The 19,125-nt window shown below is 48.1% G+C and overlaps 1 protein-coding gene across 4 annotated transcripts in view; it reads right to left on the bottom strand.

Moving 5' to 3' along the window:
* Positions 1–741: 741 nt before the first annotated feature.
* The window catches only part of SLC6A20 (solute carrier family 6 member 20), a gene marked incomplete at both ends in the record, with an annotated part of 48,439 nt that continues 30,055 nt past the window's right edge, over positions 742–19,125 (bottom strand). For 2 of the 4 annotated variants that reach the window (XM_079713482.1, XM_079713485.1), the window contains 7 exons: positions 742–891; positions 2,507–2,672; positions 3,819–3,978; positions 5,485–5,689; positions 14,697–14,859; positions 16,035–16,276; positions 17,255–17,365. In XM_079713482.1, the coding sequence (XP_079569608.1) occupies positions 742–891; positions 2,507–2,672; positions 3,819–3,978; positions 5,485–5,689; positions 14,697–14,859; positions 16,035–16,276; positions 17,255–17,365 (1,197 nt within the window). Of the gene's footprint in view, positions 892–2,506; positions 2,673–3,818; positions 3,979–5,484; positions 5,690–14,696; positions 14,860–16,034; positions 16,310–17,254; positions 17,366–19,125 lie in introns of all 4 variants that reach the window. The other 2 variants (XM_079713483.1, XM_079713484.1) reach the window with 2 other exon arrangements.

Raw genomic sequence — 19,125 nt, 5'->3', positions numbered from 1 at the left:
ATGTCCAAATATTACCTTAGGTCTATGGGAAAGTTAGCTTCAGTTTCATCCTCATAGAGGCTCTGGCAGCTCTTCAGTGCCGTGAGGCACCAGGGCCGAAGGTGGTTTGGGGGTGTTCGTAGAGAGGACTGGTCTTGGACCCACTGAGAGGCCTCAGATTAGGGAAAAGCGACTCTTTTTGTGAGCTCCAAACAAAGGCCTTCTTTCTTTATGGCCAGTCAGTCCTATTAGCGAAGGAGAACACAGTGATTGCAGGTTCACTGTGACTGAAAAAAGAACTAATTAATTTTGCATTGATGACATTCAGATTAGTCATCTTAGTTAAAAAACTCCTTTTCAAAATTCTCTAAAAATGAATGCCCGCTAGTATTTTGGGATCTCTTCAGAAAAAAAAAAATTCCTTAACTTTTATCCCATAAAAACTGTAGTCAAATTTCAGCTCCCGGTGTGCCCTACTTCTAGGACTTTGCTAGAGTCAAGCAGTTGTCTTCAAGACTGACCATGAGAATTCTGCCTCTGGTGACAGGGAGGAAGCACCGTGTGTGACTCTGGGGGTGGGGGTATGTGTCCTGAGGGAGTCGTCTTTCTTTTCACCTTCCTGATCCTTTCTAGACTCAAGAAGACGATGGGCTCAGTGCTTCCGGAGTCAATATTTCCAAAAGCAGCCGGGGCGGCGCCATCTGTACGTAAGTGGCTGTAAGATAGTGAGTGGCTGACGGCAGTCTCGAGGAAGCCCAGCTCTCAGGCCACGGAGGCTGTGTCTCCCCACTTGAGGTGGCGCACGATGAAAGTCCCCAGGGCCCCCAGGGGGATGCACAGGGTAGAGGAGGCCACGAGCAGCCCAATGATGGCCAGTGCATACGGGGGGTAGTCCTTGGTCACAAGCTGGCCCTGAAGAAGGAACCTGAGTGTCAGAAGAAAGAACCTCCCGTGCGGAGCCTTCTGAGGGCACCACCCCTCTGGGCCTCAGGCCCTCCAGCGGGAGGAAGAGGGCATCCTTACACCCGGGGCCGCCCCAGCTCTGTGTGCAGGTCACTAGTGGCTCTGCTGGGCACACTAACTCCCCCTGTGTATACTGTTTGGAGATACCTGGAAAGAGCAACCATGAGAATAATCCAAGGCTTATGTTCAAGGCAGCAGCAGGGCACCTAAATGTAGGGGCTACCCTTGCCCAGTGCTGTCCAATACAGCAGCCACCAGGCACAGGTGGCCATTGAGCACTGGGAATGTGGCCAGTGATGCTCAAGAAATGAATTTTAAATTTTGTTTAACTTTAATGAGTTAAATTTCAATAGCCATATGTGGTTATTAGTGTCTGTGTCCAGCAGCACAACTCTCATCTCAGGAGAAGTGTTGATGGACCTCAGGACTTAGCTGGAAGAATGATGGATGTTTCCCTAGATGCAAAACTGATGAGAAACCAGTTGAGGCCCAAAAGCCAATAAATGCTACGCTACCTTTCCACAAAGGAACCAGAGAACAGCTAAGTTCAGGGAGCAGGTACTTGCTGTCAACCAAAGCACGTACGGTTTGTAAACCAAAATGCCACACGGAGTGTGGCCGTGGGAACCAGCCCACAGACTTCTGTTGCTCGTCTGTTACTCTTTGTGTTCTGTGTATGAGTACAGGAATTGGGAGGAAACATAAATGATTTTAGCAGTTTGACAGCATAATCCTGTGTCTGCTGAATCCGATACATATTTGGTGCTTGTATTGCTCTCCCTTTTTTTTTTAAAGGAATTCACTGTTAATTGCATTTTCCAAAAGTATCAGGGTGCATGGACGAAACACCCTGCTCCTCCACTGCGGGGTGGGAAGCCCTGCTCGGCACCACTGCCAGAACCAGACATGGGGGCACCTTCCCAGCCTTGGTGCAGCGTGGACTGGAGCACGGGCCCTGTGCACCCTGTCTGCACACTCCACACACACCATATGCTAAGGGGCAGCATCTTCTACCCACAGGGAAAGAAATCCAAATTGGTCAGTTGTATTAATTTCCTTAAAAAGTAAATCTTTTTTATGAGAGTGTGTCTGTGCAAGGACAGCCAAGGCTGATCCTCAGGCCCGGTGCAGTGATACGGCTGTCCAGGTTGTTAAAACACTGATGTGCTGCCCTCTGCTGGGTGAGCAGATGCAGCCCAGCCTCCTGAGTGCCCCCCTCAGTCCCCCATTCTGTCCTAGCAACTCCAGTGTAAACGCCAGTCCCTGCCCCACCCAGCTCCTCAGGGGCCATGCCCTCCAGCCTTGCTTGGCCTTTTTCCTGAGTGGCCTCAGTGGATAGAGGCCACCAGGAAGTTCTGGACGGAATCTCACTCTCTTCACTGCAGCCCATGTTGAAAAACTCACAGCCCAGCTCCGCTGTCCTGGGCTGAGTATTTTTACATACCTGGGTGATGTTTCCATGTTGTGACAAATAACCTACCCCCACCCTGGAGAGAGTTCCTTGGTTTCAGAAAACTAGAGGCCCGTGCTCATGAGTGAGCCTGGGGCCTTAGATGGCAGATACCTGGGAGGCGTCCCAGGCTTGGTACTGCAGGGTCCCCGTGATGATGTAGTCACTCAGGTAGAAGACGAAGAGGCTGATGATGAGCAGCGGGCTCACACCGCCCCACATGGCCTTCCAGTACCAGTTCAGAGCGTGTCCAGTCATAGCCTTAAGGTCGCTTTCGAATCTGTTTGGAGGTGGGGAGAGAAAGCTTGGATTATCCATGCTGTTGGCGCCAGGCAGTCCAGGCCACACCTCCTCGTCTGCTCAGGAAGATTCTGTGCTGGGCGCCACTGATGTCTGAACACGACCACTGGGTCGTCTGATTCCTTCTGGGGGTCCTGGGGGCAGGGAGGGGAGAAGGGCTGAGGCCGCCACAGAGGGGGCAAAGCAACCACCCATAGGTGAGTGGACAGCAGAGGCCATCCTCCTGGTGCTGGCCTTCAGCTGGAGGCTGCTGCTGTACACCAGAGGGCCTGGCGGGACGCCTGTGAAGCCAGTCCTCAACACCAGGCAGCCCCGCTCCACCTCTCCCACCCTGCTGTCAGCAACTCTCCTTCCCCCTGGAAATGCCCCCAGAGGGGAATCGCTTTTGTCCCCTGAAACCAGAGCAGGTTTTCTGGGGCAGAGGGAGGGAGGACCAAACCTGAAGGAACCAGAAGCACCTTGGCCCTGACCCGCTGGAGCTGGCATGGGGTGGTGCTTCCCAAGTGTAGCTGCCTGCAGCCCACCATTGTGATTCCCATCGTCTGTGGGCTCTTTTTTTTAGACTCTTTTACCTGAATTTAGCAATAGCATGACAATATCCATTTTACCATGGCTTGGATAGGCTAATCATATTTTTCTGCCACACACACACACACACAAATGAGTATGGAAAGTATCTCAGCACTTTGGGAAATGCTGACCCAGCCACCTCTCCGTTTCCCAGGGGAGGGGACCGAGGTCCAGGGCTGTGATGTGACTTGCCTGAGGGCACCCAGGTAGTGGCCGACCCAGGCCCGGCATCCGGATTGGTGTCTTACCTCCAGTCCAGGGCCTTTGAAACTGCTCCCCACGGCGGAAGAGGCAGCCATGGGGTAGGGGAGGGGGCCGGGTGAGACTGTCACAGCAGGAACCACAGCCCCTGCCTCTCCTGGACCCTGCAGCGTGTCCATCACCACCTGCCCCCCTGCTGCCACTGACCTAGCAGGACCCTGGGCTGTAGACCACAAAGACCCACGTGCATAATGTGAACACCTGGGACTCTCGAAACTATATGTGGCAGAAAGTGTTGTGAGGCATGGCCTTCACGGGTGGGTTTCCTGGGCAGCTGGCAGGGCAGGCCTCCTACCTCCTCAGTCCGTACAGGTAGCACACGGCGGCCGCCTCCACCAGGACAATGAGCAGCAGGGGCAGTGTGGCGGCATAGTCGTTGAAGATGTCGAACCAGTAGTTGCCGGCCTCCATGGTGAACACCAAGCCGATGGCACAGCTGACGAAGCACACCAGACCTAGGAGCACAAGACCGCCTGCTCACCTGCCTGAGACCCCGGCCTGCGCACCCACCTTTCTATGGGGCCCAAGAGCCATGGACCCTGAGGAGGCGCTGGCCACTCGGTTCATCCGCATGGGCTGGGAGAACCGTCGTGGATTGGCCTCTCTGTACGTGTGTGTGCTGGGCAGCGTGGGGCAAAGGTGTTGCAAGGAGTGTCAGCAGGACTTCCTGCTGTTAATTCATGGAGCCGTCCAGTAGCGGGGAATCAAACTCAGTGGAAAAGAGAAACTTGTAGGCATTGCTGTCTAGGGGAATCTCACCCAATCTATGGGTCTGGTGACTGTTTATCCCAGCAACTCAGCCACTGAGCTCATGGGAAGTGAATCAGGGGAGGAGATTTGAGCTGCAGGGCATCCCTCACAGGACTCCCTAGAGAGGATTCACTTCTGACCAGAACAAAGGAGTAGGGAGGGGAAGAGAAGAAACGAATGCTTACCCAGCTGCCACTACGCCCCAGGCACTTGCCATGCAGTGGAGCCTTTAGCCTCTGGGGCAGGTTATCAGGAGCCCCCTTCTACAGAGGGGGAATCCAAGGCTCAGAGATGTCGGGTAACTTTCCCAACATCCCACAGCACAGAAAGAAAGCGAGTTGGAGTTCAGACACAGGCCCTTCTGTCTCCAGAACCGAAGCTCTGGCCCCAGTCTCTGCTGCCTCCCTTGGGCACCCCACAAAGTATTAGACTCTAAAGCTCCCACCTGCCCTTTCCATGGCCACAGCCTATACCACCAGCCAGTGAGCCCCACCGCTGGCCTGAGGCGGACACAAGGAGAACAGGCTCTGTGCCGGAGGGGAGGCTCACATAATGCTGGCTCCTGAGGGCAGGGAGGCTAAGCGCTAGAGGGCTCTTCGTGGGAGCTGGGTTTGATGTGGGCTGGGACGAGGGGTTCGGATGTTGGGGTGAGGAGTCATGGTTCTCCCAACACTGCCGGGTTGCACTGGAGCACATGGGTGGTGGAGTGAAGCGGAGAGGCAGGCTTGGATAAATAGGTTCTTGCCCTCACAAGGCAAAGGTCCACCAACTGCAGAATGGGTAGATGACTTGTGGTGTATGGTCTTAGGCTGGATTATTACACGGACGGGAAAGAGGATGGGGATGGGGGCGTACTGATGGGGCAGGAGCAGGGAGGGGCTCTCTGGTGCGAGAAATGTATGTGTTGTCGTTATGCTTCAGTCAACACAAAGACAAAAGCAGGTTCTCTGCTAGCTTGGAGAGCTTTGAGGGCCATGTTGGGGAGTTTGGCCTTTGCCAAGGTTGGGGTGACCACTTCACTCCCCTGTGATGTGGAGAACCAGATGCATGGGGTGAATCACGTGTACCAGGTCCCAGATTGCCCGAGAGGAGAGAGCCATGGCAGGACCCCCGTGAGGCTGCTGCGGCCTCTCGCTGAGCCCGCGGCCCCTGAGGAGACTCCTCCCTCTGCTCACCTCCCCAAGCCCCGCCGCCTTCGCTGGCCCGCTCACCTGAGATTGCCTCCTTGGGCAGGTAGCTGGAGATGACCTTGCTGTCGGTCAGAGGGGTGAGGATGGCGGCGGTGTTCCCCAGCATGCTTCCAACGCCCAGCATTAGCAGCATGAAGAAGTACAGCACCGCCCACAGCTGGGACGCCTCCATGTTTTTAATGGCCTCTGTGTAGACGATGAAGGCCAGGCCGGTGCCCTGGACGGCCTGTCCATGGGATGAAGACACCAGTTACACACCCGGGGGACTTAGGACTCCCTCCCCAGGTGCTAAGCTACTTGGGGAACCTGAGAATCAGCCACGAGAAGCCACATTCTGAGGTTGGAATCTGCACACCAGCCCACTGAGGGTGAGCTGGGCTGGATAGAAATGCGAGCTGTCAGGAGCCCTTATTTGCAAAGTGTGAGGAGACACCTCAGTCGACTTGGAACACTGATTTCCTCTCTCCTGCCCCAACTCACATCATTATGGATAAAATATAGTAAAATAATGGTTGGATAATTTCTGCTTCCTGTATCATGACTGACTGGGTGTTCCGGGAGCTGAGATAGTGGAGCCACAGCTACAGGAGCCAGAATGGTGGGGAGCTGGCCTGGCCGGCAGGCAACCAAGTAGACAGGCTGCTCAGTGGCCAGATGCCTGCGGCGGTAACGCTGTTGTAGGGATACTGAACTGTGGAAATAGAGCCTCAGCTCCTGGTTGAAAGGGCTCATGGTGGGGTGGGGGGAGCACCCCCTGGCTGCCAGTAGCAGAAGCAGCAGAAGCAAACTCCGGGGAAAGCTTCCATTGCAGGTCTGAATTGGGTTACCTGCAAGACCACCAGAGATAATCGAGCAGTGAGCTTGCAACCCGAGATTTATAAACTGACCGGAAAACAGGCCACTGTGAGTGAAGAGTCAGCAGGAAGAAGAACTAAGATTTCAGCACCCTTCCCCTGGAATGGCAGATGTTGGATTGTCAGATTCAAAATATAGGTCAGCTCAACAGCATACCAATGGGGACAATGGTATTCATCCACCCTGGGTGCAGACCATAAGGGAGTGATCACTTGCAGAGAATTTAAAAACAACAACAGAACTTACTAAAGGTGGCCTGCTTTTTATTACCATGAGCCGACAGTGCTAAACAGTGTCACTGATAATACACGCCCCCAGAAGACAGCTGGGATGCAATAAAGGTGAACAAATAAAATAGCAAGCATGCAGGTCAATACAGACACTGTTGTATAAAATAACAATAGCATCCAATTTATCAGTTTAAAAAGAATTGGGAACTTCCCTGATGGCTCAGTGGTTAAGAATCCACCTCCCAATTCAGGGGACACGGGTTCGAACCCTGGTCTGGGAAGATTCCACAAGCCACAGAGCAACTATGCCCGTGTGCCACAACTGTTGAGCCCACGTGCCTAGAGCCCGTGCTCTGCAACAATAAAAGCCACGGCAATGAAAAGCCCGGCCCTCACACTGCAGAGAAGAGTAGCCCCCCACTCACCGCAACCCCACGCACAGCATCGAAGACCCAACGCAGCCAAAAAAAAAAATATATATATATATATATGTTAACCTTTAAAAAAATGAATTGGACATAAAAGCTATTTAAAACAAGAGGGGTGAGTGAAAGTGTCTGAAAGTCCTTGTACTGTTTGGGAAGGAAATCAAGGTATAGTTTAACTTTAGACTTTGTTAAAGATTCATGGAAAAATTCAAGTGGAAAAAAGTCTAAATAAATCAATAACCACACAATTCTTGGGCACTGAGCCAAACTCAAAAATAAGTGAGGAAAATTCCCAGGTGCCAGAAACAAAAAGGAAATTTGAACTGAGAGCAGGAACACAAGTAGGCCTCAGAAGTCATCTGAACAGGATCCAGGCCTTAAAGGCAGGGGCTGAGGTCTGGGGATCTGCTGACACCCTGGTAGGGAGGGTCGTGCCACAGGTCAGTGTAAGCAGGGAGGAAGGAGTAACAAAGTGTTACCTCATCCATGAAATGACCTGGAATGGCTCCACCTATGAAATCAAAGGGCCAAAAAAACTCCAAGGTACCTTACTGGCAAGCAGAACTATGGGCCTTTACTGTTCCCTCTTCTTGAAAGGCATTCTCTAGAGACATTTTCTAGAAGCAGTTTCTAGAAGTATTTACATTAAATATAAGAATTAGACAAACATGCCCACTCTCATTTGCACTTCCACTGTGCTAGAAAAAAATTCCTAGGATCTGCAGGTGCCATGAGAGTTACATAGAAAAGTAAAGCAAATATATAGACAAATATGAGAATAAGAATTCATCAAGGTTGCCAGATAAAAGACCAACACAAAAACCATTAGCTTTCTTTTGCAACGAAAACCAGCAATGGTAGAAATTGGAAAATGAACGACACTATTTACAATAGGAACAAAACAATAAGGTTCATAGACATAAAGGTAATCAAAGATCTGCCAGGATTTCGTGGAGAAAGATTAGTTGCAGAATATAAAAGAAGACGTAAGTGAATGATGAGAAAAAGCCTGTTCCTAAATCAGAAGTCACAGTTGAAAAAAATATTGATTGTTCCCAAATTATATTACAGAGTCAGTGCAATTCTAGTAAAAGTTAAAGGGATTTCCCACCCCCCAGTGGAACTTGTCAAATTGACCTGAAAATTAATGTGAAAAATAAAGGTCCTAGGGACTTCCCTGGTGGCATAGTGGATAAGACTCCACACTCCCAATGCATGGGGCCTGGGTTCTATCCCTGGTCAGGGAACTAGATCCCACATGCATGCCGCAACCAAGGAGCACGTGAGCCTTAACTAAGGAGCCCACGTGCCGCAACTAAGGAGCCTGCCTGCCTCAACTAAGAGCTGGCGCAACCAAATATTAAAAAAAAAAAAGTTCTAGAATAATGTTGCTAAAATGGCCACACTACGCAGAGCAATCTACAGATTTAATGAGATCCTTATCAAATTATGCATGGCATTTTTCACAGACCAGAACAAATAATCCTTTATATGGAACCAAAAAAGACCCAGAATTGCCAAAGCAATCCTGAGGAAAAAGAACACAGCAGGAGACATAACCCTCCCAGACTTAAAATACTACTAAGCTACAGTAAAGAAAACAGTGTCATGGTCACAAAAACAGACATATGGATCAATGGAACAGAATAGAGAGGCCAGAAATAAACCTACACACCTACAGTCAATTAATCTTCAACAAAGAAAGCAAGAATATACAATGGAGAAAAGACAGTCTTTTCAGCAAGTAGTGTTGGAAGCTGAACAGCTGCAAATAAAGTTAGGACACACCCTCACACCATACACAAAAATAAGCTCAAAAGGGATTAAAGTCTTAAATACAAGATATGAAACGATAAAACCCCAGAAGAGAACATAGGCAAAACATTCTGTGACATAAATCATACCATTTTCTTAGGTCAGACTCAAGGCAACAGAAATAAAAGCAAACCTACCAATGGACCCAATCAAACATAAAGCTTTTGCACATCGAAGGAAACCATGAACAAAAAGACAACTAAGGACTAGGAGAAAATATTTCAAAATGATGTAACCTACAAGGGCTAAATTTCAGAGATATACAAACAGCATGTACAACTCAACAATAAGACAACCCAATCAAAAAAATGGAAAAAAAGACCTAAAACAACATTTCTCCAAAAAATATATATATATGGCCAAAAGGCACAAGGAAAGAGTTCAACATATATAATTATGACACAAATACAAATCAAAACTACAAGTTATCACCTCACAGCAGTACGAAGGACAATCAGCCTGGTCAAAAAACCCCAAAAAGTCTACATACAATAAATACGGGACAGTGTCTGGAGAACAAGGAACCCCTGTTAGTGGAAAGGTAAATTGGTAACAGCACAATGGACAGCAGTAGGGAAGGTCCTTAAATATTGAAAAACACAGCTCCCATAAGGTCCAGCAATGACACTCCTGGGCAAATGTCTGTAGAAAACCATCCTTCGAATACACACATGGACCCCAACAGTCGTTGAGGTAAGATTTACAATAGCCGAGGCATCGAAACTACCGAAATGTCCATCGAGTTGAATGAATGGATAAAGAAAACGCCATATGTGTACACAGTGGACTATTAGCCAGAAAATAGAACAAAATCATGCCATTTGCAGCAACATGGATGGATCAGGAGATGATCTAACTAAGTCCAGTAAGTCAGAGTAAGACAAATATATGATATCACTTACAGGTGGAATCTAAAAAAGGATACAGATGAACTAATTGACAAAACAAAAACAGACTCACAGCCTAAGATAAGTAATTTAGAGTTACCAAAGGGGGAAGTTGCAGAGGGGGGAGACAGAAATTAGGAGGTTGGGATTAATACATACACACTAATATATATGTATATATATATAATTATAAAATAGATAATCAATGAGCACCTACTAGAGAGCACAGGGACTTCTACTCAACACTCAGTAATAACCTATGTGGGAAAATAATCCAAAAGAGAATAGGTTCTTGTGTATGTATAACTGAATCAAGCTGCTGTAAAACTCAAACACAGCATTGTAAATCAACCATACTCTAATAGAAAATAAAAAATAAATTTAAAAAAGAGGAAAAAAATGCAGACTATATTGTTGCCCTGAGGCCTCGGTGACCAGGACTGGTGTCACATTCTTGGAGCCTGGGCAGGCTTGGGATCCACGGCTGGGCTGTCATGGGGCTGAGGGAGCTGGGGAGAATATGCCAGCAAACGAGCCCCACCCTTGTATCTGTGGTGCCTAGTCCCCTCTGCATGGGACTACAATCCCCGGATCCAGACGGGTCCTCCTACTGCTGAAGCAAGCCTAGTGCACCCAAAGGATGGTGGACCTGCTGAGAGGAAAGAGCTGTGAAAAGACACCAGATCTCCACGGCTCCTGCTGGTGGGGTTCCCACCTCCAGCCTCCTTCCTTAGAGACGCCCCACCTACGAACCACGGCACCATCAGCATAGCACGACTGTAGGGGTTGGGGATCAGTCTGCAGGGTGAGGGGGGTGGGAAGTATCCAGACACAGGCGCTTGGGGTTTTCTTCGGGCATTTTCCATGTAATTTAGAACCCAGGAATACGGCTTTCTCTAAGCCTGTGGATGCCCGAGTTACCGGAGTGGGGCATGAAGAAGCGCTGCTGCCTTGTGGCCGCTTCTCATAACAACAACCTTAAAACGCTGCTCATGGTCACTTAATATTCACAAGGCCTGCGGGGCACTAAATGATCCCTGCTCTCAAGAAATGTCCTGTTGTAGGTAACGGAAAAAGAACTCAAAACAGGGCGGACTTTCAAGAAAACTATTTCAAGAGATTAACTTTACTCACCCTGTTGTGGTTTTTTTGTTTGTTTTAAAGCACGTGAAAAGATGTTCAGCGTCGCCAACGAGTAGAAAAATGGAAATCAAAATGACAACGAGTTATATCCCCTGGCACCAATCATCAAAAATTCTCCAAAGAATAAATGCAGCAGAGGACGAGGAGAAAGGGGAACCCAACAATGCTGTTGGGAGGAAGGTAAATTGGTAATAGCCACAATGAAGAGCAGTAGGGAAGGTCCTTAAAAATTGAAAAATAGAGCTCCCATAATCTCCAGCCATCCCGCTCCTGGGCAAATACCCAGAGAAAACCATCCTTCGAATACACACATGCACCCCAACGGTCACTGCAGTAAGATTTACGATAGCTGAGGCATCAAAACTACCGAAAATCCACCGAGATGAATGAATGGATAAACAAGATGCGCTACATATACACAGTGGACTATTTCTCAGCCAAAAAACACAATGAAATCATGCCATTTGCACCAACATGGATGGATCAGGAGATGATCTCACTAGGTCCAGTAACTCAGACACGGTAAGACAAATATCATATGATATCACTTACACATGGAATCTAAAAACAGATACAAATGAAGTAATTGACAAAACAAAAACAGACTCACAGCCTTAGAAAAGAAATTTAGAGTTACCAAAGAGGGAAGTTGCAGAGGGGGGAGAGAGAAATTAGGAGGTTGGGATTAATACATACACACTAATATATATATATACACACACACACATATACATATATGTATAAAAATAGATAACCAGTGAGGACCTACTAGAGAGCACAGGGACCTCTACTCAACACTCAGTAATAACCTATGTGGGAAAAGAATCTGAAAGAGAACAGGTACATGTATAACTAAATCAAGCTGCTGTAAAACTCAAACAGCATTGTAAATCAACCATACTCCAACAGAAAGTAAAAATTAAATTTAAAGAAAAAAGAGGAAAAAAATGCCTACTATATTGCTCTGAGGCCTCAGTGACCTGGGCTGGTGTCACATCCCTGGAGCCTGAGCAGGATTGGGTCCCAAGGCTGGAGTGTGCTGGGGCTGAGGGAGCTGAGTGGGCAGGATGTGCCGGCAAACGAACTCCCCCTTGGACCTGTAGTGCCTGGTCCCCTCTGCATGGGACTACAATCTCCAGATCCAGGCAGGTCCTCCTACAGCTGAAGCAAGCCTAGTGCACCCACTGGGTAGGAAGAGCTTTGAAAAGTCACCTGGTCTTCATGGGTTTGGTGGTGGGGTTCCCACCTCTAGCCTCGTTCCTTAGAGGCGCCCCCCGTACGTACCACAGCACCACCTGCATAGCACTTTTGCAGGGGCTGGGGATCAGTCTGTGGGGTGAGGGGATGAAGTAACGAGACGAGATGTAAGCCCTCGGGGTTTTCTTCGGGCATTTTCCATGTAATTTACAACCCAGGAACACGACTTTCTCTAAGCCTCTGGTTGCCGGAGTTACCAGTGGGGCATGAAGAAATGCTGCCGCCTTGTGGCCGTTTCTCATAACATCTTTAAAAGGGGGCTTATGGGCACTTAATATTCGCAAGGCCTGCGGGGCAGTAAATGACCCCTGGTCTAAAGAAATGTCCTGTTGTAGGTAACGGAAAAGAATTCAAAACAGGGCCGACTTTCAGGAAGCCAATTTCAAGAGTTTAGCTTTACTCACACTGTTAAAAAAAAAAAAGCACAGGGATAGATATTCAACATCGCTAATTATTAGAGAAATGCAAATCAAAACTTGGACAAGGTATTATCTTGCACCAGTCAGACTGGCCATCAGCAAACGTCCACAAAGCATAAGTGCAGAATAGGGTGTGGAGAAAAGGGAAGCTGCCTACACGCTGCTGGTGCGATTGGAAATTTGTGACAGCCACAATGGCGAACAATCTGCAGCTTCTTTAAAAAACTAAAAATAGAGCTACCATACGATCCTGCAATCCTAGTCATGGGCGTAATCCCAGAGAACACCATCATTCGGAAAGACACATGCACCCCAACCTTCACTGCCACACTGTTTACAATAGCCAAGACATGGAAGCAACCAAAATGTCCATCGACAGAGGAATGGATAGAAAAGATGTGGTGAATATATACGATGGAATATTACTCAGCCATAAAAAATGAAATAATGCCATTTGCAGCAACAAGGATGGACCTAGAGATGATCATACTAAATGAAGTAAGACAGATAACGACAAATATCATATGACATCATTTACAGGTGGAATCTGAAAATTGATACAAATGTACCGATTTACAAAACAGAAACAGACTCTCAGATTTAGAAAAGAAGCTTACAGTTACCAAACGGGAAAAGTGGGGTGGAGGAGGTATAACTTGGGAGGTTGGGATTAACATATACACACTAACGTATATAAAAGAGATACCAACGAAGACCTACTCTATAGCACAGGGAATTCTACTCAACACCTTTTAATAACCTATAGGGGAAAAGAATCTGAAAAAGAATAGATCTATGTCTATGTATAACTGAATCAGCTTGCTGGATGTCTAAAATAAACACAAGAGTGTAAATCAACTATACTCCAATATAAAATAAAATTAAATTTAACAAAGTTTGAAAAACTAAAATATGACAGAAATGAATTTATCTATGAAAGAACAAAAGACTCACATACGTAGAGAATAGACTCGTGGTTGCCTAGGGAGGTGGGAGGAGGGTTTGACTGGGGGTTTCGGACCTGCAGATGGAAACTATACATATAGAATGGATAAACCAGAAGGTAGTATTCTACAGCACAGGGAACTATATTCAGTATCCTGTAATATCCCATAACGGAAAAGAATATGAAAAAGAATATATATGTATAACTGACTCACTTTGAGGTATATAAGAAAGTAACACAATACTTCAATTGTTTAAAAAAAAAAAGTTGCCAGCATAGCAAATATAATTCTGTAAAATATAAAGGTGCTTTTAGTAGCAAAAGTTTTTTGGAAAAACCCAAATGTCTATCAGTAAGGGAATCCATAGGGAATTCCCTGGTTGTCCAGTGGTTAGGACTCTGGGCTTCCACTGCCGCTGGCCTGGGTCCAGTAAACTGTAGGATATTTGAATGATGGAATAAAATGTAGCTCTTACAATGAATGAACAGGAGTCCATATGTATCACCATAGACCAGTCTCAAAAATGAAATGTTGAATGAGAAAGATATCTCCCAGGACCTCTTATTTCTAGTTAAAAACTGTGAAGCAAAACAACAATATTACTCATAAATATATACGGGTAATAAAGACATCCAAGTGAAGGTTCTGGCCTCTGGGGAGTAGTGAGAGCTTTGGGGACAGTAACAAAGGGTATTTTACCTTTATCTCTGAAATGTTTTCTTTTACATAAAAAAAATCTGAGCCCAAAATGACAAAATATTTACAATTTTTCATTCTGAGAGGTGGATAGATGTGTGTTTGTTATATTATTCTTTATACATTCCTCTATTTTTAAATTTTAAAAAGAGAAAATTTAAAGGAAGAAAGGACACAGGGAACCCAAAGGAACTGTGTAGAGACTGGGATTCCCGTGCAGCACTCGGGGAGACTAGTGGGCAGAGTTCTCATCCTCTAAGAGGCACAAGGAAGGAGATACATATATATATTTTGTTGTTGTTGTTTTGGTTTTTTTGTTTGTTTTCACACCACGCACAGCATGTGGGATCTTAGTTCCCTGACCAGGGATCAAACCCGTGCCCCCTGCAGTGAAAGCATGGAGTCTTAACCACTGGACCGCCAGGGAAGTCCCGAGTTTTCCCTGATTTTCACGGGATGTGCATACCCCTCAAGTTGCATTTTCTCTAGAGCAGCTCCCATAGGGCCCTGTGAAGCGTGTGAGGAGAAACAAGCCGAGACCTTGCCAGCACCTTACCGTTTCCAGCTCTGATTCCAAGCTGCAGTTTTTAATCTGTGGGAACACCTCGCTGTACTTGCTGGGGTAGGCAGACGCCAGGTAACTTTTCACCTCCTCCAGATTGCTGACTGTCAAAAAGCCATCCTCAAGGTCGAAAGAATTGGTCAGCAGCAGAATCATCCTGCAGAGCAGAACAGCTGTTTGACCTTTGCTGATTACAAAGGCCGCTGTCACCAAACGCTCTGCCTCTTCTGATTAGGTGAGGTCGCTCCAACAAAGGGAGTCTGTTGACTGGTGAGCTTTTAAAGGGCAGAGTGATTGTGAACGGCTTTGAAGAAGCCTCAGATAGGAACAGTGATGATCAAAGGAACCAAACCCACGCAGCTGGGCTATTTTAACCTCTGGACCAACACTGTCTGACAGAACTTCCTGTGATGACTGGAATGTTCTCCATCAGTGCTGTCTAATATGGTACCCACTAGCCACATGTGGCAACTGAGTACTCGAATGAGGCTAGTGCAACTGAGGAACTGATTTAAAAGAATTTACATTGAAATGGAAACCAATTTAAATCAAAATTTAAATCAATTTAAAATTTTAGTTAATTTTTTAAACTTATTTATTTTGGGCTGCACTAGGTCTTCACTGCTCCACGTGGACTTTCTCTAGTTGTGGTGAGCGGGGGCTACTCTTCGTTGTGCAGGCTTCAGTAGTTGTGGCTCGTGGGCTCTAGATTGCAGGCTCAGTAGTTGTGGCGCACAGGCTTAGTTGCTCCGTGGCATTTGGGATCTTCCCGGACCAGGGCTCGAACCCGTGTCCCCTGCATTGGCAGGCGGATTCTCAACCACTGCACCACCAGGGAAGTCCCCCAAATTTTAGTTAATTTTAAATCAATTTACATTTAAATGTTTACACTAGCCCCTTGTGGCTAGTGACTACTGTATTGGACAGCATACCTTCTGGATGATGTTTCTTATATTTTGGGTAAGGGGCAGCAGAAAGTAGATCCTGCAATCTCCATGGCTGAGCTGGAGAGCTCTTGGTTACTTCTGAGGTGGGGACATGGGGTAGAAGAAACTCAGGTTTATCTGCTGTATATGCCCTATTGGTGCTAAGTGCTTTGAATACACAAAACTGCCCTCATCCCTTCAGGCAGACGCCGACTTGCCTTATGCTCATCAGCTGCTGGTGGTTCTGATTTGAACCCTGGATTGAGGACAGCAAAGCCTGTGCCCTTTGCCCTGCACCCCTTGATTTCTGGTGTCTGCCTCCTCCCAGGGACCCTTTCAGCTCGGGCCTTTGGAGGCTCACTGCCCCACCTTGAGGCCTGGGGCCCACCAGATGGCCCAGGCTTACTTGTTCAAGCAGCTTTCGTAGTTGAAGGTGGCCTTGAAGCCATAGATGGAGAAGGCGACGACGCTGGCAAAGATGGAGGTGGAGCTGTTGATGATGGACACGATGATGGCGTGCTTCTGGCAGTTGTTGGAGGGCTCGTTGTAGCTGGCGAAGGCGATGAGGCTGCCGAACCCCAAGCCGAGCGAGAAGAAGATCTGGGTGGCTGCGTTGATCCAGGCCTTGGGGTTGGCCAGCTGCTCCATCTGGAAAGCCAGCAGGGACAGGGCTGGAGAACCCCGGGTGGGAATCCCAGACTCTCAGATCGGCAGGGGGCAGGAGGCCCAGAGAGGGGAAGGAACTTGCCCGTGGCACACAGCCAGCCAGAGGCAGGCCTGGGGCCCAAACCCAGCTCTCCTGGCCCCATGCGTGCCCAGCCCGGTCCTCAGCAGATAAAACGCATCCTCATGTCCTACCCTCCACTGCCTCTCACCCGCAGGAGGTGTGCAATTGAAAAGTGTAGGGTAAAATAACTTTTAAAGGTATTGAGCCCCTGATCCATGACCCAGGCACTGCACGGGTCTGGGCCTCCAGAAATGGCGGTGCTGGTGTCTACGTCTGGGTTGTGCCGCAGCACTAATGTTAGGGGGCATTTGCAATGTTGGTGGGGGCACTAATGGCAGGGTGCTGCCAAAGTCATTTTGTTTCCAGGGACCAGATTTGCTAAATGAATAACTTGTCCTGCCCCAAAGGCAATGGTGGCCTCTCTTGATTAGCATCAGCTATGGGGTGACCGGGGAGCGGGGTGCCTGGGACTGGATCACGGAGAGCCCTGCGGAGTATGGATGCACCCCTGTCGGGGGCGGGATGCATGGAGGTGCGAGCAGGAGGGGGAGCTGACTGGCGTGACGCTCCTGGTAAACAAGTTGGTCCACAGGCTGGAGGGAGGGTTTGGGGTGAGACTGGGGTGAAGGCCAGATGTGGGGCTGGGGTAGCAGTCGGTTGGGGACAGTGAGGACGAAGAGGAGAGTGGACGGAAGATGTGATGCCCCAGAATCAGCAGGGCATAGGGGCTGCCTGTCTGAGGACGGAATCCACGCCCCTCCACTGCCTGGCGGGCTCACACCCCCCTTCCCCGGGTCCACTACTGTTCCCCCCACCCTTGGTCTTCCCCCTTCCACCCACCCTGGAAGGTGACAGGATGAATGGGGGTGCCCTCGGGACCCCTCCCCTCCAGCCCATACCTTGGGAGTGAACATGTATGCCAGGCCGTTGGTGGCTCCGTGGAGCGTGAGGCCCCTGACCAGGTAGACGATGAGCACACAGTAGGGCAGCAACGCAGTGAAGTACACCACCTGCGGGCACCAGAGGGCAGGGTCAGCCTCCTGGAGATGCAGTGACTACAGGGCCCTTTTGCCCAGGGCAGACCCGCCATCCCCACGAAACACCATGGCACTGTCTTGGCTGTTCGGGCTACCGATAGCTGGAAAGGTATCGAGATTCTTGGTCAGGCACAGGTTCCGAGTTTGGGAAACTGGGTGGTGGGATGTGGATGCCCACGTGTGTGTGACCACCAGGAAATCTCTTATTTAGTGGAGAAGAGGGAACAGGTCCTAGAGACCTCTGTCCTCCCGCCTCCCCCCTTCAACCCAGACTTCTTCCAGAAAGGATTTGAGGCAGCCCACAAAAATACATCATCACATTAACATTTTAAAACTGCTAGATAAAGATATCTGTGTAAAAAGAAAATGTGGGCAATCCAGTAAGATAAGCCCAAAGGAAAAGGGAGCCCACAGAATAGGTGTGTGAGGTGCTACCCAGTTTCTGAGCCAGATTGATCTCTGAGCTTCCTCGTGGCCCAAGCAAAGCAGGAAGCACAATCACTTACAAGATTTATATTCTCTCTGAAAGGAAAAAAAAAGTCCAAGAGCTTGGAGGAAGGTCAGGTATCCCCAGGACTGGAGCCTGAGAGAAGCTTAGCCATGGGTGCCATAAAGGAAAAGTCTTGACACTGGTGTTCCTATAATAAATATAATAGAAATTCAGTGATTTTTTTCTGAAAGGCTTCACTTCCAGAGGCTTTAAAATTGCACATCAATGGAATTTTTTGTGAACCAAAACCTTTCCCTGCTGACATACGTCACGGGTTCAATGATGTTTTATCTTTGGTTTTCATGGTGGATTTAGAAGTAGCCTAATTTTAACTTTTACAAAGCCTTACAATAGGGACCTTCAAGTGCATGGATGCCCATCCAGGACTGGAATTTTTTTCTGTATATCAACTTGTATGTGCACAAGAGCCCCATATATAAAGAAATGAAATACTTTGCAAGTTTTTTTGTTTGTTTGTTCTTGATGAGAGCAGTTCCCTTAATGTTTACATCCTCCTATGAGAAATACAGCTGGTGACCCAAGTCCAGATGAGCCTGAGTTGCACCCGGCCCTCCACTCCCACTGAGGTGTGGCACCCGTCTTCCCATGAACTCCCAAGGTCACCAGAGTGGTGCTGTGTCCCCTCTCACCCTGGGAATGGCAGGCACAAGTGGGGTGTGTCTTCGATGACTGCTTCTTAACTGAAAACACTGAACTTGAGATGAGTAATAAATCCACCTGAGATTACAAGAAGATAAACCAGGTCTGAGGTGGAAATGGATAGGTGGAAAGAGAGGGCATCCGGCCAGTGAGCTGAAGGAAATCAAGAGAAAACAGGGGACAGGTGACAAATGTCCATAACCACTGGACACTTAGAGAGGACACTTAGAGCAAGCCCTTGGAATCTCCCCGCTTCCCCTCAGGTGAACAAGTTTCCCGGAAGGCTCTCTGGAGTCCAGACCAGGCTGGCTCGCTTCTCCCCCATCAGGGAAGCTGGCAGGATTTCTGGACACAGGATCCAGCCTGAACTATTGGGAAAAACCATTTCTAGATAATCTGAAAAAAAAATCTTGGAGGGGTAAAAAGCAGATTCCAACAGAGAAGGCCAGGATATGGCACACAGTCTTTAACAAAATTAATTCCCATAAATAGAGCTGTTGGAGCTCATACAACTCAACAACAACAACAAAACACAACCCAATCCAAAAATGGGCAGAAGATCTAAATAGACATTTCTCCAAAG

The sequence above is a fragment of the Hyperoodon ampullatus genome (assembly GCF_949752795.1).
Source record: "Hyperoodon ampullatus genome assembly, chromosome: 10".
NCBI classification, from domain to species: Eukaryota; Metazoa; Chordata; class Mammalia; order Artiodactyla; family Ziphiidae; genus Hyperoodon; species Hyperoodon ampullatus.
Note: the sequence above shows the minus strand (reverse complement) of the source record. Positions and strands in the feature narration are given on the sequence as shown.